This window comes from Ursus arctos, unplaced genomic scaffold (genome assembly GCF_023065955.2).
Source record: "Ursus arctos isolate Adak ecotype North America unplaced genomic scaffold, UrsArc2.0 scaffold_25, whole genome shotgun sequence".
Taxonomy (NCBI): domain Eukaryota; kingdom Metazoa; phylum Chordata; class Mammalia; order Carnivora; family Ursidae; genus Ursus; species Ursus arctos.
Window position 1 is genome coordinate 39,066,883 of NW_026622930.1, and position 24,697 is coordinate 39,091,579.

At 38.4% G+C, this 24,697-nt stretch overlaps 1 protein-coding gene across 3 annotated transcripts in view; it reads right to left on the bottom strand.

Annotated features, from left to right (window-relative positions):
- Positions 1–571: 571 nt before the first annotated feature.
- The window catches only part of JKAMP (JNK1/MAPK8 associated membrane protein), a 32,772-nt gene continuing 8,646 nt past the window's right edge, over positions 572–24,697 (bottom strand). For all 3 annotated transcript variants that reach the window (XM_026480405.4, XM_026480406.4, XM_026480407.4), the window contains exons 4-7: positions 22,322–22,528; positions 20,032–20,213; positions 16,449–16,525; positions 572–2,053 (exon numbers count right to left, since the gene is read on the bottom strand). In XM_026480405.4, coding sequence (XP_026336190.1) covers positions 1,835–2,053; positions 16,449–16,525; positions 20,032–20,213; positions 22,322–22,528 — 685 coding nt within the window. In that variant the 3' untranslated portion in view covers positions 572–1,834. The remainder of the gene's footprint in view (positions 2,054–16,448; positions 16,526–20,031; positions 20,214–22,321; positions 22,529–24,697) is intronic.

The window sequence follows — 24,697 nt, forward strand, 5'->3', positions numbered from 1 at the left end:
CCTAGACCAATGCTGAATCTCTCAGGGCAGAACCCAGGAATGTTTTAGACCTCTCGCCAGGTGGCTCCAAAGGGCAGTCACATCTTGCAAACCAACAGTTTTAGACAAATATATAACAAATGTAATTGTTAAATTTATCAACTGACTCAAATCAAAATATTTTGACCTTTAAATTACCTATCCAGCACTGGTTAGCAAAATAATTACCATGCACTACAGCAGTGAAGTCGTAATGCCCTATAAGGACCTAAGTAAAAACTGAACAAAGCTGAGCTAGGACGAGGGCAATTTGTTTATATTTTAACAGATCATTTAGTAACATTAGCAACCACACCTGCTATGAATTGTTCTGGTCTTGTTCTTAAATATATGCATTTTTAATTTGAAGTATTCCTGAAATTCTTTAAATTTGAAGAATTACTTGCATGATTTTTCCTCTTGCATACACATCTTCCTGCTAGAAGATCAGAGAAGATAACTGTTAAAATGGCTCCCAGATTATACAACGGTGCAATTAATTCTTTGGGAAATTTAGGATTTTAATGCACACTAATAACCACCCAAACTTGTGTGACATACGCAGAATTTTCACATTTTATTTTTACTCCTACAGAAAAGAAGAAACACAGTCATATCAAAAAAGTCCATCCCCCGGTGGCTGAATGTACTATGAAAAACATTAACAAAAACTAACAAAATAACTTCAAGGCTACAACTGCTGTGAATTTAAAAGGCACAAACAAAACTACAAAAAAAGTGAGTGCACTTTCTTTCCTATTTTGCAATGGTCAATGGATGTCTTAAGTTTAACAAACCTGCATAATCCCCACTGAACAGAATCGGTAAATAACCTTCTAAACCATGCAAATGGATAAAATGGTCAGATTATTAGGTTAAGTGCCAAAAAACCTTATTTTGCTTCCATGGTTCCATATGAATCTCTTAAAGGCATCAGAGCATAAAATTCGCAGCACACCTATCAGTAACTACGCACAGGAAAACTATATGTTGTACACATTCTGTATTTAGTTTAAAAAGGCATCAATTGTAAGATGCATCCTAATTCAGAGGTGTCACAATGTGAAAAGTTTCAAGCTCAATAAAATATGGCACTGTATATATAGCCTTCAAAAATGAGACCACAGAGGAAGGGACTATGTGAATACATGTATTTATTCATTTGGGAACGAAATACTCCTCTTACTACTTAATAGTCTGAGTTATTTCCAGAATTAGTGTGGCCAAATACAATTAAATGTCAATTTCTGAGATTTTTTGTAGTTAAGCATTTTATTTCTCTTAACAGAAACAATAATCAGAGGATGTCTTCAACCAAACTACCTATAAACAGAAAACCCATTATATAAATTATAATCAATACTGTATTGGTAAAAATAAATAACAATAAACAACATATTTCATTTCCATGTTTGCTATCAGACCCACAAGGTATGTTTGTCCGTATAATTCATTATACTTGAAGAACTGAAATATAATAGACGTGCACAACTAGGCCAATGCTAAGGATTTCAGATTATACTTGTCTAGGTCTAGAGAAACACGACCTTGCTCTAAAGAATAACTACGCTGTTGCAGGAGGCAAGTGCTTCCTCCCATGCTCGCAGTGGGTCGGGTGCTCAAGCACATAGTGTATTATACTGTGTAACAGACTCCAGCATTTTGTATTTTCCAAGTCTAACCATAAAGTCTGTTAAAACAGGGAAAAAAAAGCGCCAAAAAACCCAATCTTACTTCCATGTTCAACAGAAAAGTATTAATGCATTTTATATTTTTTTTTACTAAGAACGCTTTTTAGGTTTTTTGGCATGTGACATCAGTGTCCATTGGCTCCTTCAGAGAGTATCCGTGAAGGCTCGGTAAATTTCGCAGTGAACAAGTAAAAAAGAGCTGGCGTGGGGACCAAAGCCAAAAGGGGTAGATCCTGCTCGAGTTTGTCCACTCTGGAAATGGAGATTATTCCATAGGCGTGAAGTAACCAGTGGCTGAAGAGAACAATAAGTCTTTTCTTTCTCACCAGAAGGTCATAGCAATTCTATATAATTTTATAAAAGAAAGAAAACAAATTATTGGGCTGAATAAGCTAGATAATGTATTACATTATAATTCAAAATGTATTTTTGTTGGGAAGATGGCAGAATAGGAAGATGCTGAGCTCACCTCAACCCATGGATACACTGAGATAACGCACTCTGAAAAGGACCCAGAGCCTGTCCACAGTGAATGTAGGGAGGACGCCACATCAAACAGGGTAAGAAGGGACATCACACCAGCAACCCTAGGCACAGGGTCCAGCACTGGGAGAATGAGGCCCCCAATGGGCCTTACTTGAGGGTTTTTTTTTTTTTTTTTACAATCAATCAGTGGCACTTGGAGAGCCAGAAGATAACAGAGCCAGCAATAATAGGTAAGTGATGAGTCACTAAATTCTACTCCTGAAACCAACATTAAACTAAGAATTTGAAAATAAAGAGCCAGCATAACCACCTAGCAGAGCCACAGCATAGAAGCCGCGGTCTGAAAAGCACCAGGGGTACAGGTGAAAATTTACGAATCTCTGCACGGGAGGGGCAGGGATCTTTAGGAAACGTCTCCAAGAACAAAAGAACTAGGGGCGCCTGGGTGGCTCAGGGCATGATCCCAGCGTTCTGGGATGGAGCCCCACGTCAGGCTCCTCCCCTGGGAGTCTGCCTCTTCCTCTCTCACTCCCCCTGCTTGTATTCCCTCTCTCGCTGGGTGGCTGTCTCTGTCGAATGAATAAATAAAATCTTTAAAAAAAAAAAAACTAAAAAAAAAAACTAGCACATACCCTTTCTCCCCACTCCCTGACCTTGATACCCGGACACTTGCAAGAACAGCAGAACACTCCCCACCCAGCTTGCTAGCACCAAGCCCAATCCATGTTCTCTTGCAGATTCACTCAGCAGGGGTCCCTCCAAAGGAGCTCCTGCCCCTACACACCCTGCAGGCAGCACCAGGAGAGATGGCACCACTCCAAAGTGGCTCCTGCCCTGGGGAGAGGGCAAGAGAATCTCACACGCCAGTGTGCCTGCAATGCCAAGAGCCAAACTGCCGATCGGTGCCACGGAAGCCCCAGCAGACAGAAGGCGGTCAGGCATCTGGTCTGACTGCCAATCCTGCCCAACTGCAGGCCCACAGTGGCCTCAGACTGACCCCTTAACAGCACAGAGACCAAGCCCTGCCTGCTGTGGCCTGAGCTGATGGAGGCCACTGCCGCTGACTGGACTGAAGGCCAACAGAGCTCAGCCCCAACAGCAGGGCCCATGTCCACAGGAGACACCCCTGAAGTGCCTGGATCTGGTGAACAGAGGCACTGTGCCACAGGACCTCTTCTTCATAAGGCCACTGCTTTCAAAAATCACAAGATGTAGCTGACTCTTCTAATACAAAGAAAAAGGACAAAATGAGGAGACAGTCCCAAATGAAACAGAGATAAGCAACATGCCTATTAACTCAAAGTAATGGTCATAAATGAGCAGAGGATCTCAGTGAGTCCTTCAATAAAGAGATACAAAATATAAAACAGAATAACAAATGAAAATTACAGGGAATCAACAGATTAGAGGAGGGAGAACAGATCAGTGATCTGGAAGGCTGATGTAATGGAAAGCAGCCAAGCTGAATAGCAAACAAAAACATATAATGAGACTAGGTTAAGGGAACTCAGTGACACCATCAAGCATAATCATATTCACATAATAGGAATCCTAGAAGGAGAAAAGGGGCAGAAAATTTATTTGAAGAAATAAAAGCTGAAACTTCCCTCATCTGGGGAAGAAAATAGACCTCCAGATGCAGGGAACACAGCACCTAAAACAGCCCAAGACACATCATAATTAAAATGGCAAAAGTAGTGAGAGAGATTTTACAAGTAGCAAGAGAAGAAAACAATTACACATAAAGGAAACCCCAATCAGGTGATCTTTCAACAGGCCTGAAGGGAGTGGCACAATATATTCAAAATGCTTAACGAAAATGACCTGTAATCAGAATAATCAGCAAGGCTGTTATGCAGAATTGAAGGAGAGATAAAGAGTTTCCCCAACAAAGTTAAGGGAATTCATGACCACTAAACCAGCCTTATGAGAAATGTTAAAGGGAATTCTTTGAGTGGAAAAACACCCATAATGAGGAGTAGGAAAACTGTGAAAGGAAAAAATGTCACAGGCAAATGAAAACATGTAATAAAAGATTAACCACATATAAAACCAGTATGGAGATTAAAGCACAAAAACAGTAAAATCAATTATAAAAGTCAAGGGACTCACAAAAGGATGTAGAGTATGGCATCATATACATAAAAGATGGCGGGGGCGGAGGGTAAAAATTTAGTGCTTTCAGAATAGGTTCAAACTAACGTGACCCACAACTTTAATAGACTGCTATACACATTAGGAAGTTATATATGAATGTAATAGTAACCACAAATCAAAAGCCTATAATGCACAAATAGAAAGGAATCCAAGCATAACACTAAAGGCATCAAACCACAAGGGAAGAGAAAGAGTAGAGAACTACAAAAATAACAGTAAAACAAGTAACAATGGCAATAAGTACATACCAATTACTTTGAATATACATGGACTAAATGCTACAATCGAAAGACGCAGGGTGCTGAGTGAATTAAAAAACAAAACCCATCTAAGTGCTGCCTTTAACAGACCTACTTCAGACCTAAACACACATGCAAGATTGAAAGTGAAGGAACAGAAAAACATCATGCAAACAGAAGTTAAAAGAAAGCTGGGTTGGCAATACTTATATTGGACAAAATAGACTTTAAAACAAAGACCGTACCAAGAGACAAAAAGGACACTGGATACTATATAAAGGGAACCATCCAACAAGAGGATAGAACAATTATAAATACCTGTGCACCCAAAAAGGGAGCACCTAAATACATAAAGCAACTATTAACATACAGGAAAAAACTGACAGTAATACAATTAATACAATTGTTGGGGACTTCCAATACTCCACTTACATCAATGGATACATTATCCAGACAAATCAACAAGGAAACAATGGCTGTGAATGACGCATCAGACCAGAGGGACCTAAAAGATATATTCAAACAGTCCATCCAAATACAGTGGATTACACATTCAAGTGCACGTGGGATCTTTTCCAGAATGGATCATGTTAGGCCACAAAATAATCTCAAAAAGATCAAAATCATATCATGCATCTTTTCCAACCACAAAGGTATGAAACTAGAAATCACAAGAAAAAGTCTAGAAAGAACACAAACACATGGAGGCTAAATAACATTTTACTAAATCAAAAAATACAAGAAACAAATGAAAACTAAAATGGTTCAAATCTTTGGGATGTAGCAAGAGCTGTTCTAAGAGGGAAGATTATAGCAATAGAGGCCTACCTCAAGAAATAAGAAACATCTCAAACGACTTAACCTTACCCAAAGGAGCTAGAAAAAGAACAAAGCCCAAAACCAGAAGGAAGAAAATAATAAAGATTGGAGCAGATGTAAATGAAACAGAGACAAAAAGAAAAAAAAAAAGATCAGTGAAACCAGGAGCTGGCTCTCTGAAGATCAACAAAATTGATAAACCCCTAGCCAGACTCAGCAAGAAAAAAAGGTCTCAAATAAATAAAACTAGAAAAGGAGGAGAAATAATTGGCACCACAGAAATACAAAGGATGTTAAGAGAATATTATGAAAAATTACATGCTAATAAACTGGATAACTTTAAAGAAATGGATACATTCCTAGAAGCATATAACCTCTCAAAAGTGAATCAGGAAGAAACAGAAAACTTGAACAGACCAATTACTATCAATGGAATGGAATCAGTAATCAAAGCACTCCCAACAAAATGAAGTCCAAGACCAGATGGCATCACAGGTGATTCTACCAAACATTTAAAAAAGAATTAATACCCATTCTTCTCAAACTATTCCAAAAAATAGAAACGGAAGGAAGGCTTCCAAATTTACTCTATGAGGCCAGCATTACCCTGATAAAAAAAAAAACCCAGATAAAGACACCACACACACACACACACACACACACACACACACACACACACACAAAAGGAAACTACAGGCCATTATCTCTGATGAACACAGATGCAAAAATCCTCAACAAAATGTTGGTAAACCAAATGGAGCAATACACTAAAAAAAAATTATTCTCCACAATCAGGTGGGTTTTATTCCAGGCTGCACAGTGGTTCAATATTTGCAAATCAATCAACATGATACATCACATTAATGAGAAAAGGATAAAAACCATAGCATCATCTAAACAGATGCAGAAAAGGCATCTGACAAAGCACAACGCCTGCTTGTGATAAAACCTCTCAACAAAGTGGGTCTAGAGGGAAGATACCCCAACACAGTAAAGGCCATATATGAAAACCCCATGGCTAACATCTTACAAAAATGGTGAAAAACCAAGAGCTTTTCCTCTAAGATCAGGACAGGACAAGGACGTTCACTCTTACCACTTTAATTCAACAGAATACTGTAAGTTCTAGCCACAGAAATGAGACAATGAAAAAATAAAAGACATTCAAACTGGTAAGGGAGAAGTAAAACTTTCACTATTTGCAGATGACATGATACTACACATAGAAAACCCTAAAGACTTCACCAAAAAACTACTAGAACTGACAAATGAATTCAATAAAGTCACACAATACAAAATTAATGAACAGAAGTCTGTTGAATTCCTATACACTAATAAAAAAGTAGAATGAGAAATTAAACAATCCTATTTACATTGTACAAAAATAATAAAACATCTAGGAATAAACTTAACCAAGGAAGCGAAAGACACGTACTCTAAAAATTACAAAACACTGATGAAAGAAACTGAAGGTGACGCAAATGGAAAGTCCATGCTCATGAATTGGAAGACCCAAGTGTTAAAATGTTTATACTATCCAAAGAAATCTACAGATTTAATGAATCCCTATCAAAATAACAACAACATTTTTTACAGAACTAGAATAATCATAAAATTTGTTTGGAACCACAAAAAATTCTAAAAATACAAAGCAATCTTGAGAAAGAAAAACAAAGCTGGCGTTTTGATAATCCCAGGTTTCAAGATACACTACAAAGCTGTAGTAATCAAAACAGTACAGTACTGGCACAGAAAGAGACACAGATCAAGGGAACAGAACAGAAAGCCCTGAGATAAACCCATGCACAGATGGTAAATTAGGACAAGGGAGGCAAAAGCATATACAATGGGGAAAAGACAGTCTCTTCAATAAATAGTGCTGGGAAAACTGCACACCCGAATGCAACACAATGAAACTGGACCACTTTCTTACCCCATACACAAAAATAAACTCAAAATGGATTAAAGACCTACATGTGAGACCTGAAACCATAAAATTCCTAAAACAAAATAGGCAATAATTTGACACTGGCTAGATAGGGCTTCTCAGGCGTGGGAAACAGAGGCAAAAACAAAGTATTGGGACTATACTAAAATAAAAAGCTGTTACGCAGTGAAGGAAACCAACAAAACAAAAAGGCAACCTAATGAAGGGGAGAAGATATTTACAAGTGATATATCTGATAAGGGGTTGATATAGATATATATTAATAGATATGGATATAGATATATATTTATCTCCTATAACTTCTACAACTCAAACCCAAGAATAATCTAATTTAAAAAAATGGGCAGGGGAGGAAAAAAGATGGCGGAGGAGTAGGGGACCCCTTTTTCCGCTGGTCCCCAGTCGAGCTGGATACGTACTGGACCATCCTGAAAACCCACGGAAATCAGCCTGAGATGTAGGTAGATACATCTGGATCTCTACAAACGAACATCTCCAGCGCTGAGTATTGAGGTACAAAGTGGGGAGCCGGGAATCCGCAAACAGATATCGGAAAATAAACGGAAAGGGGGAGGGAGCCGCCCCGTCGGGCACCAGGAAGCAGAAGCCACCTGCACGGGGGAGCCAGCTGAGCTCACGGACCTGCACCTGCGAGAGAGCAGACTGAGACCGTGAGCCCGGGAATGCGCGCGACCAGACTGAAAATCGGAACTCTGGAGCGCTCACTGAACTGGACTAAAACCGGGAGCTCGGGAGCGCGTGTGCATCCACACTGACAACCGGAGCTCTGGAGCACACAGTCGAACTAGACTGAAACCAAGATCTCAGGGGCGCGGGCGTGAGTGAACTGACTGAAAACCGGAGCTCTGGAGCACTCACTGGAACCGGACTGATAGCAGGAGCTCGGGAGCATGCGACCAGCCGGTGCTCCGGAACGCACGCGAATCACACTGAAACAGGGAGCTCGGGAGCACGCGTGGGAACCGAGGGCGGCTGGCAGTGTTAGAAACACAAAGGACAGAGACCTGCTGGCTCTGGAAGTGAGGGCTGGGACTCTGGGTGTGGGGCGCACATCCCGGGACGCTGCAGGGTTGAGCAGCACCAACAGAAACAGAGTTAAGGTGGCCAGGAGAGCTCAGTGGAGAGCAGACTGCGACCTCTCTGTTCTAAGAGGCTACGATACGGCCACTGTTGCTCTGACTCTCAGAAGAGTCACAGAAAACCGCCAGGGAAAGCCACCAGAGAACAAAAGCCCGGAAATACCAGCTCACATTATGCCCATCCCCATCCCCCCTCCCAGGGGACACGGAGACTCTACCCAAACAGGGTTGCCTGAGTATCAGCGCGGCAGGCCCCTACCCCAGAAGGCAGGCTAAAAAATCAAGAAGCCCACATCGCTAAGGTACCTATAAAACACAGGCACACTGCCTGGGTCCTGGTCAATAATTTGGGCTCTGGGGAACCCCGCAACCTCTCCTCATCAGAATGAGGAGGAGGAAAAATCCCCCAAGCAAAGAAAAGATAATGAGTCTGTGGCCTCTGCCACAGAACTGATGGATATGGATATAACCAAATTGTCAGAAATGGAGTTCAGAGTAACAATGGTCAAGATGATATGTAAGCTTGAAAATAATATTAACGAAAATATTAACGAGAATATAGATCTCTAAGGGTGGAAATGAGAGTGAATCTGGCAGAAATTAAGGATGCTATGAATCAAATGCAGTTTAAGCTGGATGCTCTAACGGCCAGGGTAAATGAGGCAGAAGAACGAATTAATGAATTGGAGGATGGGATGGTAGAAGAGAAAGTTAAAACAGAAACGTGGCTCAAAAAAATCCAATCTCAAGAATGTAGATTAAGGGAGATTACTGATTCAATGAAACGTTCCAATGTTAGAATCATCGGCTTCCCCGAGGGGGAGGAGAAAGAGAGAAGTCTAGAAGAGATATTTAAACAAATTGTGAAAACTTTCCTAATCTGGCAAAGGAAACAAGCATTCGTATCCAAGAGGCAGAGAGGACCCATCCCAAGGTCAACCACGGCAAACCTACACATCACATCACATCATAGTGCAATTCGCAAATATGAGATCCAAGGATACAGTATTGAAAGTGGCCTGGGCGAATTGATTTCTCACGTACGGAGGTAAAAATATCAGAATAACATCAGACCTGTCTACAGAGACATGGCAGGCTAGGAAAGGTTGGCAGCATATTTTCAAAGCTCTATCCAAGAAGAACATGCAGCCAAGGATCCTTTATCTAGCAAGGCTGTCATTCAGAATTGATGGAGAGATAAGGACCTTCCAGGATGGGCAGAAACTGACCAAATTCGTAACCACCAAACCAGCCCTACAGGAGATATTAAGGGGGGTTCTATAAAAGTAAAAAGGCCCCAAGAGTGATAGAGAACAGAAATTTACAATCTATAGAAACAAAGACTTCACAGGCAACATGACATCATTAAAATCATCTCTCTTAATAATCGATCTCACTGTGAATGGCCTAAATGCTCCCATAAAATGCCACAGGGTTGCAGATTGGATAAAAAGACATGACCCATCCATTTGCTGTCTACAAGAGACTCATCTTGAACCTAAAGATACATCCAGACTGAAAGTGAAAGGATGGAAAACAATTTTTCATGCCAACGGACCTCAAAGAAAGCTGGGGTAGCAATTCTCAGACAGATTACATTTTAAACTAAAAATTGTAGTTAGAGATACAGAAGGACACTATATTATTCTTAAAGGATGTATCCAACAAGTGGGTATGACAATTATAAATATCTATGCCCCCAACAGGGGAGCAGCTAGATACACAAGCCAACTCTTAACCAGAATAAAGAGACATATAGATAATAATCCATTAATAGTAGGAGACCTCAACACTCCGCTATCAGCAATAGACAGATCACCTAAGCAGAAAATCAACAGAGAAACAAGAGCTTTGAATGACATACTAGACCAGATGGACCTCATAGATATATACCGAACACTACACCCCAGAACAACAGAATACTCATTCTTTTCGAATGCACATGGAACTTTCTCCAGAATAGACCATATATTGGGTCACAAAAACAGGTCTCAACCGATACCAAAAGGCTGAGATTATTCCCTGCATATTCTCAGACCACAATGCTTTGAAACTGGAACTCAATCACAAGGAAAAATTTGGAAGAAACTCAAACACTTGAAAAAACTAAGAAACTAAGAACCATCCTGCTCAAGAATGATTGGGTAAACCAGGAAATCAAATATCAATTTAAACAATTTATGGAGACCAAAGAGAATGAAAACACAACAGTCCAAAACCTATGGGACACTGCAAAGGCAGTCCTAGGGGGAAAATACATAGCCATACAGGCCTCGCTCAAAAGAACAGAAAAATCTAAAATGCAGTTTTTATATTCTCACCTCAAGAAGCTGGAGCTGGAACAGAAGAGGCCTAACCCACGCACGAGAAGGCAGTTGATCAAGATGAGAGCAGAGATCAATGAATTAGAAACCAGGAGCACAGTAGACCAGATCAACAGAACTAGAAGCTGGTTCTTAGAAAGAATAAATAAGATCAATAAGCCACTGGCCAGACTTATTCAAAAGAACAGAGAAAGGACCCAAATTAATAAAATTATGAATGAAAGGGGAGAGATCACGACCAACACCAATGAAATAGGAAGGATCATTAGAAACTTTTATCAACAGCTTTATGCCAATAAATTAAACAACCTGGATGAAATGGATGCCTTCCTGGAAACCTATTAACTACCACAACCAAGACTGAAACAGGAAGAAACTGATTATTTAAACAGACTGATTAATTATGAAGAGATTGAAGCAGTGATCAAAAACCTCCCAAAAAAACAAGAGTCCAGGGCCTGACGGATTCCCCAGGGAATTCTACCAAACATTCAAAGAAGAAACAATACCTATTCTCCTGAAGCTGTTTCAAAAAATAGAAACAGAAGGAAAACTACCAAACTCATTCTGTGAGGCCAGTATTACCTTGATCCCCAAACCAGGCAAAGACCCCACCAAAAAGGAGAATTATAGACCAATATCCCTGATGAATATGGATGCCAAAATTCTCAACAAGATCCTAGCTAATAGGATCCAACAGTACATTAAAAGGATTATCCATCATGACCAAGTGGGATTCATCCCTGGGATGCATGCGTGGTTCAACATTCGCAAATCGATCAGCGTGATAGATCATATCAACAAGAAAAGAGTCAAGAACCATGTGATCTGCTCAGTTGATGCAGAAAAAGCATTTGACAAAATACAGCATCCTTTCCTGATTAAAACACTTCAGAGTGTAGGGATAGAGGGTACATTCCTCAATTTCATAAAAACCATCTATGAAAAGCCTACAGCAAATATCATTCTCAACGGGGAAAAGCTGAAAGCCTTTCCCTTAAGATCAGGAACACGACAATGATGCCCACTCTCGCCATTATTATTCAACACAGTACTAGAAGTCCTTACAACAGCAATCAGACAACAGAAAGGGATAAAAGGTATTCAAATCGGCAAAGAAGAAGTCAAACTGTCTCTCTTTGCAGGTGACATGATACTTTATATGGAAAACCCAAAAGACTCCACCCCCAAACTACTAGAACTTATAGAGCAATTCAGTAATGTGGCGGGATACAAAATCAATGCTCAGAAATCAGGTGCATTTCTATACACAAACAATGAGACTGAAGAAAGAAATTAGGGAATTCATTCCATTTACAATAGCACCAAAAATCGTATGTTATCTCGGAATTAACTTAACCAGAGACGTAAAGGACCTATATTCTAGAAACTACAAATCACTCTTGAAAGACATTGAAGAAGACACAAAAAGATGGAAAAATATTCCATGCTCATGGATTGGAAGAATAAACATAGTTAAAATATGCTACCCAGAGCAATCTACACTTTCAATGCCATCCCGATCAAAATACCAATGACATTTTTCAAAGAACTGGAACAAACAATCCTAAAATTTGTGTAGAACCAGAAAAGGCCCGAATCTCCAAGGAACTGTTGAAAAGGAAAAACAAAGCTGGGGGCATCACGTTGCCGGATTTCAAGCTATACCACAAAGCTGTGATCACAAAGACAGCATGGTACTGTCACAAAAACAGACACATAGACCAATGGAACAGAATAGAGAACCCAGAAATGGACCGTGGGCTCTTTGGGCAACTAATCTTTGACAAAGCAGGAAAAAACATCCAGTGGAAAAAAGACAGTCTCTTCAACTAATGGTGCTGGGAAAATTGGACAGCTACATGCAAAAAAATGAAACTTGACCACTCTCTCACACCATACACAAAGATAAACTCCAAACGGATGAAAGACCTCGATGTGAGACAGGAATCCATCAAAATCCTAGAGGAGAATATAGGCTCCAACCTCTCTGACATCAGCCACAGCAACTTCTTTCATGACACATCTCCAAAGGCAAGAGAAACAAAGGAAAAAATGAACTTTTGGGCTTCATCAAGATAAAAAGCTTCTGCACAGCCAAGGAAACAGTCAAAAAAACTAAGAGGCAGCCCATGGAATGGGAGAAGATATTTGCAAATGACACTACAGATAAAAGATTAGTATCCAAGATCTACAAAGAACTTCTCAAACTCAATACACGTGAAACAAATAATCAAATCAAAAAATGGGCAGAAGATATGAACAGACACTTTTCCAATGATGACATACAAATGGCTAACAGACACATGAAAAAATGTTCAAAATCATTAGCCATCAGGGAAATTCAAATCCAAACCACACTGAGATACCACCTTACGCCAGTTAGAATGGCAAAAATTGACAAGGCAGGAAACAACAAATGTTGGAGAGGATGTGGAGAAAGGGGATCCCTCTTACATTGTTGGTGGGAATGCAAGTTGGTACAGCCACTTTGGAGAACAGTGTGAAGGTCCCTTAAAATGTTAAAAATTGAGCTACCCTATGATCCAGCAATTGCACTACTGGGTATTTAACCCAAAGATATAGATGTAGTGAAGAGAAGGGCCATATGCACCCCAATGTTCATAGCAGCATTGTCCAAAATAGCTAAATTGTAGAAGGAGCTGAGATGCCCTTCAACATATGACTGGATTAAGAAGATGTGGTCCATATACACAATGGAATATTACTCAGCCATCAAAAAGAACTATTTCACAACATTTGCAGCAACATGGACGGAACTGGAGGAGATAATGCTAAGTGAAATAAGTCAAGCAGAGAAAGACAATTATCATATGGTTTCACTCATTTATGGAACATAAGAAGTAGGAAGATCGGTAGGAGAAGAAAGGGAAGAAGGAAGAGGGGGTAAACAGAAGGGGGAATGAACCATGAGAGACTGTGGACTCTGGGAAACAAACTGAGGGCTTCAGAGGGGCGGGGGGTGGGGGACTGGGATAGGCCAGTGATGGGTATTAAGGAGGGCACGTATTGCATGGTGCACTGGGTGTTATACACAAGTAATGAAACATGGAACACTACATGAAAAACTAATGATGTACTGTATGGTGACTAACATAACATAATAAAAAATTATTATTAAAAAAAAAATGGGCAGAGGACTTGGGCAATTTTCCCAAAAAAGACATCCAGATGGCCAACAGACACAGGAAAAGATGGTCAATATCACTATTCATCAGGAAAATCCAAATCGAGACTACAATGAGATACCATCTTATGCCTGTCAGCATGGCTAAAATCAAGAACACAAGAAACACATGCTGGCGAGGCTGTGGCGAAAAAGGACCCTCGTGCACTAGGAATTCCAACTGCTTCAGCCACTGTGGAAAACAGTATGGAGGTTCTTCAAAAAAATTAAAAACAGAATTACCACATTCCACTACTGGGTATTTACCCAAAGGAAACCCTAATCTGAAAAGATACGTGCACTCCCCTCTTTATTGCAGCATTATTTACATAGCCAAGATATGGAAGCAACCCATGTATCCATGGATAGATGAATGGATAAAGGTGTGGTACACATAAACAATGGGATATTACTCAGCCATAAAAAAGGATGAGATCTTGCCATTTGCAACAACATGGATGGACCTAGAGGGTACAGTGCTAAGTGAAGTCAGTCAGACAAATACCATATGATTTCACTCATATGTGGAATTTAAGAAACAAATGATAAAAAGGGACTAAAACAAAATAAAAAAGACTCAAACAGAACAAACTGGTGGTTACCAGAGGGGAGATGGGTGAGGAAAGGGGATGAAGAGTACACATGTCATGATGAGCACTGAGTAATGTATAGAATTGCTGGATGATTATACTGTACACCTGAAACTAATATAACACCCTATGTTAATAATTCAATAAAAATAAAATGTTTCCACACAATAACCACAGAATCACACAATGTTTGACCTAAAAAGGACCTAAGAAATCACAGTCTAGCCACTACACTTCATAGATGAGGAAACCGAGGCTTCTGACAGCCATAATAAGCACTCAGGGGCAGCACCAAAAAAGGAGCCCATGTCTCTAAATTCTAGTCCACACCATCATTCAACCCTGGAAACACTATAGTTTCTTCCGAGAGAGATGAACTAGAAGAGGCCTCCACAAGACACGCCTTCCTCCTGCCCTGATCCACTGGAGCTGAGCCTTAGAGGTAGAAAGTAGGAGGTACACCCAACTTGCTCAATCTCTAGTATTCTTGGAGTCTGCCGCCTGGATAATTAGAAGGGAGCAGAAATGACTTGTGAACAGTCTGATTTCCTTTTAATCTTTAAACAGCTCTCTAATATGTAGAAATCGGAGGGAATAGGTTATTATAAAGGTAGTATCTAAAGGTGCTAATAAACATACTAAAATGTAAGCTGCAGTAGGTTACGGACTCTCTCTTACTAAATGACTCATCGACTCACTTAGAACTAGATTATCTTTCCCTGATTCAGGTCCCTATTTCTGATTCATTATAGAGTGCTAACTGAAGTACATGAACATTTTATATAGGAGAGATTCCTGGAGCAGAGATATAAGTTTCAAGCTAATTTAACTATTCATAGTAGTGACAGATAATAAACAAAAATTCAAAAACCTCATTTTATTAAAATAACCAATCATTTCCTCCCTCAAGTCTTTCCTTAGAGTAGATAAAAGTGACAAAATGAATTTGCTTATCTTCTTTAAACATACTGTATTGTTGATTAAAGATTACGAAGGAGAAACGGAAATAGTATACAAATGAAAAAATCTGAATCGCCATAAAAATATTCTGTCTAGCTCCTCTACTACTATTTTACCTGAAAGTCATTCCCTCTCATTCTTTCACTAATGTAAAAGAAAAAGGAGTAACAGCAATGACTCCAAAATAGGTCACAACTTACTTTCTCTGGGTTGAACTTTTTTATGAAAGAACAATGAGAAAGCACACATCTTATCAACAGTAGTATGCACCTGACTGTGCCAAGGCACTAGGTTAGCAAGCTACACTTCTATTCCTTTCGAGTTCAAGGAATAACTCAAAAAGTTTTAACAGTGGCCTTCCACTGAAATACTATAAAGAGGCACAAAATGGAGATCTCAAAACAGGAACAGTATCAAAACTAATATGACTATGACATTATTCCCAAATCACCAAAATATTAGAGCGCTAAAGTAAAAACATCCATAATCAAGAAAATAAAACTGGGAACAAAATACAGAAGAGTACAAAATGTATATAATTACTGATGACTGTCCGTGTTGCCATTGTAAAAGTGTAAAATCAGTCCTATATACGATAAAGCATTTCATGTTTCCTTCAAAAAAGTATTAACCACCTTCAACATTTCAATAATTAAACATTTTCTATGTGGGTAAATTATGTGAAATGACTGTTTTTTCTCCAACATGCTGGATAGTTGAGCCTACTACTTCACTAATTTCCCAAGCAAATATAGTCCAATATACAACCTGTCATAAACTTAAGCTAAAAGCTACTGAGTGCCAACAATTACCAAGGATTACTAAATCAGTTGTACCATATCGTATCATATGTACTATTCTCCTGTTCAGTTGTTAAATCTATCTAAAACAAACAAAACCTTTAACAAAGGAAAAAAAAGATTTCCTACCTCTATTTCAGAAGCTGACATGTACACAGCCAGAGTAACCAAAGATAATACCAATATAATGTACGGGAAAGCATAATCTGAAAAACAAACATTGGTATTATATTGAAAATTAAATTTTCTGAATAAACCATCAAAAAACTTCAGTATAACAGTATATAAAACAGTATAATTCTCCCCATAGGTGAAAACTTTCTCAACCAGTCCTATGAGAGACTTAAATCCTAATGCCCTAAGGGAGGGGTCAGCAAACTTTCTCTAAAGGGCCAGATAGTAAAGATTTTTGGCTTTGGCAGCCATATGGTCACTGTTTCAATCACCGAAGTCCCCGTTGTAGTGGGATACAGCCAGACAATAAATAAAGGAATGGGTGTGGCTATGTTCCAATAAATAAAACTTTAGGGATAATAAAATGCAAATTTCACATAATTTTCACATGTTAAGAATTAATTACTACTATTCTCTTATTTTTTTCTACTGTTTAAAATTGTAAAACTATTGTTGGCCCAGCTTTGAAGACCCTACCTTAAGGCATCCATCGAATGTAAAGAATTAACTTCTGTCTATGCATCTAGAATACTAGTATGTACCAAACTTGGGAGAATTGAGAAAGTAATTACTCAAATAATTTTGTTTTGTGGTCCAGATGGAGGATGTTGGTTGAGAAAAGCTATACAGTTTTAATTACTCTTTAGAAAAGTTCATGCATCAATAAACTTCAAAGGACAAATGGATCATTCAGTGTTCTTTATGTCAAAATTCTAGATATTTCAACTTCAAGCAAAATTTTTCCTTATAAAATACTATCTTAAAATGGTTTCAATTTATAGCACACTAAAACAAATGAACAAATTGAGAATAAAGTCTTGAATTATTTTTCATATCATTATTTTAAAACAACTTCAATTTATGAAACCACTAATCATTCTACATTGCAATGGAACCCATCTGAACAATCACAAATGTTAATTCAGAAAGCAGAAGCCAGAAACTCTGACTTATCTATACAGGCCCAATTCCAACTTACTAAATAACTGAATGCCTTGTTTGACATTTAGAAAAACCTTTTATTTCATAGACACCGATTAGGTCCTCAACCAACCATTCAAAAAAAAAAAAAATCCTCTTTAAAATTTATGAAAAACAATGTTGCTAATGATACCTATTTAAGACTGCGTAGTAAAAAACCATCTAAGTTAAAAAAAAGAGAGCAAGGAAGTTTCTAACAAGGCCCAAACTTATGGGTAGAAGAGGGTGGTCTTGGGCTCAGGCATGGTTCTTACTCTAGGGTGTATAACAATTTGAGATTTGGAGCTACTAGGCCTAGGGGTAAGGCCTGAGAATCTGCATTTTAGTTCCCCTTAGTGGTTTGGATCACACTTAAAAACAGGCTTCAATAATTCCAAGCAGGTAAAATTTGTCACAGACCTCTTCCGAATAACTCATGTCCCCCTCCCTAGACCCAGATATCTTAAGCTACCAGAAGCCACTTGCTGCTCTACTTGGCTCAGACATCTATATTTCCTTGTTATGAACAGAATGTTTGTGTCCCCTAAAATTCTGCTGAAATCCTAACTCGCAACGTGACGGTATTTGGAGGTGGGGTCTTCGGGAGGTGATCAGGACACGAGGGCAGCGCCCTTGTGAATGAAATTAGCGCCCTTACATAAGAGAGCCCCCCGCCACTTCTGCCACATGAGGACACAGTGGGCTCTTATCCAGACACCAAATCTGCTGCCTTGCTCTTAGACTTTCCATTCTCCAGGACTGTGAGAAAAAAATTTCTGTTGTTCGCAAGCCACCTCATCTGTGGTACTGCTACGGCAGTCTGAAATGACTAGGACACCCCTACAAACCAAAATTATCTATTTTCTTTTTTTTCAATATCAAAAAATTACAAGTTGGTATGATAACCTCTGTGACTAACCTCAGCAGACCGCATAAATTTATATTTAGTGCAAATGAACACTAACTCCTTGATCCTCACACTGAATGTGTTTTGAGCAGACGCTTGTTAACGAAACGATCTGATGTTCAGTACGGGACAAAGCATTTTTCGACATAGGCAGCTACAGTATGCGAAGCAACGGGGTCTGGCAGTCTCCCTGGGTTAACTTCCACAGCTTTTTCCCCTCAAGAAGTTCTACACAATAGCACCACCTGTAGTCTAGGACGCAGGGTGCGGGCTGACCATTCCTGAATCTTTCCAGCCTAGACAGCTCTCCTAAGCACCAGACTGGTATAAATAATTACCTGTACTCTTGTGAATATCCTATGAACAGCTAAAACCGGATTCACTGGTCATCAACCTGTTTTATTTGCTGCTTCTAATATTTCCTTCTGTTACTCCATTCACCAGTTACTAAGTCAGAAAACTACTCTATCATATTCTCCTCTTATTCCCTCACCCCTATGTTTAATCAGTTCCCCAGTTTAGTTAATCCTATCTTCAAAATACTCTCCATTCCCAGTGTTTCTCTGCTTTAGGCCAGAGAGTCAGACTTGGCTAGCTGCACTAACCTCTTAACTGATCCCCCAGGTCCTCTTCCCCTGCCAATCCATCTTCCACACTGCTATCAATGAGTTCTCTTTCCAAAATGCAAACCTAGCTATGTCACTCTTCTGCCTAAAATCCTTAAGGAGTAGGTCTCTATTCCCTAGAGCAAGAATAGAGCTACAGAGGCCAGCCAGGCAGGTAGTAACAGAAGTGGGCCAAACCTAAGAAAATAGGGAATGTTAGGGGTTAGAAGGAGCTATACATTTTCAAATACTATGCAGGCCAACCGAAACAAAATATCTGAAAACTAGAATATGAGGGATAACAGACCTCTGACTAGTCTCCAATTTACTCTTCCCTTGGCCTCATCTTCACAAGCCCCATCCTCCACCAGAACCAAATTCATTACCAAGCTACATAATGATGCCAGTCTTGCCTAGTTCCCCAGTAGGCTTCACATAAAAGATGGCATCTAACATCTCTGCAACATTCAATGTCACCTATTCAAGTAAGTACTATACCACATTCTCTCAGCTACTTATAGCTTTCCTGCTAGTATGTCAGTTCTTTAACACCAACTTTTTCTTATTCTTCTTTTGAGTCACAATTCAGTCTAAACAGTTGCTGAATAAATGAATGGCTATATTAAAATAAAGGATATACTAAGGATTCGTTTACTGTACCTAAATGGCTTTAATAAAAGAACTCAAACACTGAAGACATAACTTAATGATAAATATGTTAGTATATATTATCAAGAGTAATTTCCATATATTATATGCAAAAACAAGTTCTTTTTTTAATTTATACTCAGGTTTTTAAAATATTCCTAATTAGGTTAAAAGCTTCAGATACAAAGTATTCTTTAAATAGAAATCAGCTTTGGTTAGTTTGAGAATATCTATTCCATTCCAAGAAGCCCATTTTTTATTTTTTTTATAAGACTGATTATGTTTTAGCAAAAATACGTATTTTCAAGGATTAAACAAACCATTTTAAAGAAAAAGATCCAAAATTATACTTAGAGAAAATACTGTTTATCACACATAAAAATAAATATATTTCATTGACTTGACCCATGAAACTTACATAAAAGGCCTCCGCCAACTGCCTGAAGCACAGTTAAAATTGGGAAGAAGTAAAGTGCAGCATAAATACTTTTAAATCGATCAGACTTTCCTAACCCACAGGCAATCTTCTTTACCAGAAGGGGTCGGAGCAGCATCATCAATACCAAGCAGAATGCGTAATAGATAAATACAATGGTGTATCTGTAAAATAAAACCAGGAACCATAGCACTGAAAATATGTTTTAAAATATCTATTACTGATCAATTTAAAACCAAAGATGCTAAAAAAGATTTTAAAAGTGTATTAAGTCAGCCTAGTAACTCATAAGGTTTTAGTAATGTAAACATTTTTATAGTAAGTTTCTAATACCAGAAGTTTGCGTGCTTTTCCATGTCTCATCTAATCAAGTTCCCCTCAAAACTACAATTAGCAGTAAAGTATCCTGGTATTTTTCAATTTGTAAGGAACTAGGCTATATATACCAACAGAGAAAATAGCCTCCATTAGTCAATGTCATAGTGTTCCAAAGCTTCTGATAATTTTATGCCATTCCTTTTTGTTGACTCACAAAAGAAAAAAATTTCTATAACTTTTGGTAGTCCTGGAGCTTTTTTTTTCTTAAGTTTTTTTTTTTTTTTTTAGTAATCTCTATGTCCAACCTGGGGCTTGAACTCACAACCCAGAAATCAAGAGTCGCGTGCTCTTCCGACTGAGCCAGCCAGGTACCCTGGGTAGTCCTGCCGCTTTCTGAAAAGTTTAGCCCCCGTCTGGCCATATAGTTACATTTAAATGGCTATGTAAAGTAAATAATATGTATAAACCCAATGCTGATACCGTAAAATCTTCTCATAATTTTCAAAAACCACTGTTCTGTATGATTAATAAAACAAGGCACACAGGCCACTGCACAGTGACTACTGGTAAAGATGCTGAGGAAAAAAATATCTACTTAATTCAAAGATGGTGAACATATCCTGAAAAATGAAGTTGTGTGAGGATGTGGCTGTTATGGCTACAGAATGAGGGTGGAGAGCACCTATTTGCCTAATCTTAGTATTTGTCGACTCTCCTACTATATGCTTTAAAGATAATATAAAGAACACTATATATGTGACCAGCAGTAAATGAGTCTGATTTTGTTTCAAATAAGATGGTTATATATGATATCTGATTCCCTTTTTAAGCTCTCTAAATAGGACCAGGTTAAGTTCTGCAGGCTCTTGGGTAGTATGAGAAGAGAATAATCTAAGCTGAGAGTTATAGCTCTATGAAACCAACCAGAATGCATTATCAGTCTTTTATATATAGTCTTGTATGTAAGTTATATGTATATATAGAGACAGAGACGGCATATATACAGGAAATAATTTACAGGGCTTAATGGTAGGCAAGTGGAAAGATATTCATATCTCTGTATCTGGAACCTTATTTTTTTAAATTATCTTTTTACATACGTGCATGTGTTTTTCACACTTAGTACTCTTAGGAACCTGCACAAAAAGGACTATTTTCTTAAGCATATTATGTAATGGTAACTTGCTGTAACTACGAGAATGTAAATACCAGCCTCTTATATTACACCTTTACCAAGAAAAACACATGAAAATGAAACGAGGAAAAATTCTAAAAACAAAGTAATCTGGGATAGTATCATACAGAGTCTTATGGATTTGGTATTTTTAAAACAAAACATTCTTATGGAAATTATAAACATTTGTTTTGGAAAAAAGCAAAAAAAACATTAACCCAAGCACTCTAATTACAATGCTAGCTACTATTTTATTCAGTGCTTCCTATACGTAAGGCACTGCACCTGGTATCTGGTATGTGCAGACTTATTTAATCCACACAATCACCTTATAAGGTACCGTTACTCCCATTTTTACCAACGGGAAAATGGAGGTTATGAGAGGCTCTTAACATGATCACGTTACTACAGCAGCTCAGGATTCAAACTAGAGCCTGTTTTTAGCTCTAAAGCCCATACTCTCCTCTATGTCAGATATTGCTTCTCTGTTGCACATCATAAAGGTTTTCCTTGTAACTCCCTTTTAAAGAAACAGATACTGCTCATTTTAGAAATGCTTACACACACTTCAACACCAGCACAAAAATACTTTCACTTGTATTATACCAAAATGTATTTCTATTCCCTTCTATTAGACTATGTAGCCCTCAAGAGAAGAAAATAATTTCTGTATATCTCCCCCAGTGCCTGGAAACCATTTTTCAATACTCAACCTGTTGAAATCAATAAAATCTATAACTCTCATTTTTTTAATGATCTTCAGTCTATATAAATACTTACAGCGGGTAAACAGCTTCATGAGTACAGTGCACTGTGGTAACGTAATCGGGACTTGGGTTGTAAAGCATTGTGTACCAGTCAGAAAGCATCAGTACTCGACATGAACGGATATAAAGAACGCCAACCGGATCACTCACAAGTAAGGTGATAACAGCTGCCATACTACATTCGAATAATGCAGTGATGTGCTGGAAAAGCGCACTGGAACTAGTAAAACAAAAGCAGCACAATTACCAGAAGATTTTCAGTATTTCAATGGCTTTTAAGAAAACCTATATGTTTCAAAATACAGATTCTAAAGGGAAATTTTAACTGATAAATCCTGAAACTAAAAAACTAAACTATCTCCCAAGTAGGTAAGAAAAGTCAAACATGAAAACCACTTGAGAAAAGTTGAACCTTCTATACTAAAAAGGGATACTCATCCTTGATAACAGTGTGCCAATATTACCTAAATGTACAGAAGAGCAGAAATTCAGAGCTTCCTTTATCTTTAGTGACTTGCCAAACTGTTACGAATGTCTTAGTTATCTATGCATCATTTTAAAGTATCTTAAATATAAAAAGCAATAAAAGAGTATATGTAATATATATTAGGTATAAAGTATAATAATATAGTAAACATTATAAACTCATCATCTAACCCAGTAACTAGAACATTAACAACCTGTATTTACCTCTGCTCCTTCCTCATTCCCCACTCCCGGGTCTCCCCAAAGAGGTAACCATTATACTAAATTGTCTTTATCACTTTTTCTGAAGTTTTTATTCCAATTAGATTATGTTTCAAAACCACTCTGTCTAGTTTTACTTATTTTTTTTTAAAGAGTTATTTATTTGAAAGAGAAAGAGAGGGAGAGCACATGTGCACATGTGAGAATCTCAAGCAGACTCCCTGCTGAGCACAGAGCCTGAGGCAGGGCTCAATCTCATGACCCTGAGATCACCACCTGAGCTGAAATCAAGAGTTGGATGCTTAACCAACTAAGCCACCCAGGCGCCCCAAGTTTTGGTTATTTTTAAGCACTATAAAGTGATATTCGTCTTTTTTTTTTTTCCGTTCAAAATTACATTTCCAAGATTCATCCATGGCACTGATTGGATGCTAAACGTCAGTCATTATCACTGCTGTATAATATTCTACTGTGTGCCCATTCCATCGTTTATCCATTTGCTGTTTTAGTTAAGTATGCTGCCAATGTCTTCCTCTCAGTTTATAGGTTAAATTTTCACTTTCTTGTGATATCTATGAACAGATGTTCTAAATTTTAATGTAATTTACTTTTAATTTAATGTAATTTACTTTATCAATTTTTAAATTTCTGGTTAGCATTTTAATGTTCTGAGAAATCCTTATTCTGAGAAAAAGATTAACCTACAGTTTTCTTCTAAAAGTTTTAAGGTTTTGCTTTACACACTTAAATCTTTGACCCACCTAGAATAGATTTCTGTGTATAATCTAAGTAGAGTGTGACTAGATTTTCCCACTTGGGTACCCCAACTGTCCCAGCAGCAGCACATTCCTGCGCAGTTTACTCTCCCTCCTACCCCTCACCCCACCCAAACTGCCATGCCGCTTTTGCCATACGAGTTTCATAAATAACTGGTCTGTTGTTATGTTCTGTATTTTGTTCCTGGGGTTCATTTTTATCCCTGAAACAAAAGAATATGACAATAATTCTTGATAATTACATACATTCTTCTACTTCTTCAGTGGTCTTGGCCATTCTTAGGCTTTGCACTTCCATATAGATTGTAGAATTAGCTTGTCATGTGCCACAATATGAATCCAATGTAGCTTAGCTACCTAAGTCCATCTCACCGTACCATGGTGCTATAAATGAAATACAGGGAAATAACTGATCCTGTATATTTACCTTACAGCCAGCCTCTTTAGTAAACTCTCTTATTATTTCTGTTACCTAGTCTACAGACGCTTTTGAGCTCTCTATCTGAACAATGTTTCAGTTATCTATCACTCATAGCAAACCACCCCAAAACTGATTGGCTTGAAACCACTACCACTGATTATTTCTGACTAGCCTGTGGTTTGACTGGGCTCCCCCGAGCAGTCCTATCTGTTCCACGTGATACCAATCCGGGATGCACTTGTCTAGACACTTGACTAGGCTGCAGTGTTCAAAATGAGGAACCCGTACGGCTGGAGCAGGTGCCAGCTGTGAGCACACATGGGGCTGCTGACCAGAGCACCATGTGGTCTCTTATTTTTTGTGTTCTGCAGTTTAATTATAATGTGAATAGTAATGAATTTCTTATTTATTCTGCTTGGAATGTGTTTTGCTTCCCCAGGAACAAGTCTGCGAATCTGTTTTTCACTATGTCTGTAAAACCCGAAGCTAATAAATCTTTAAATAT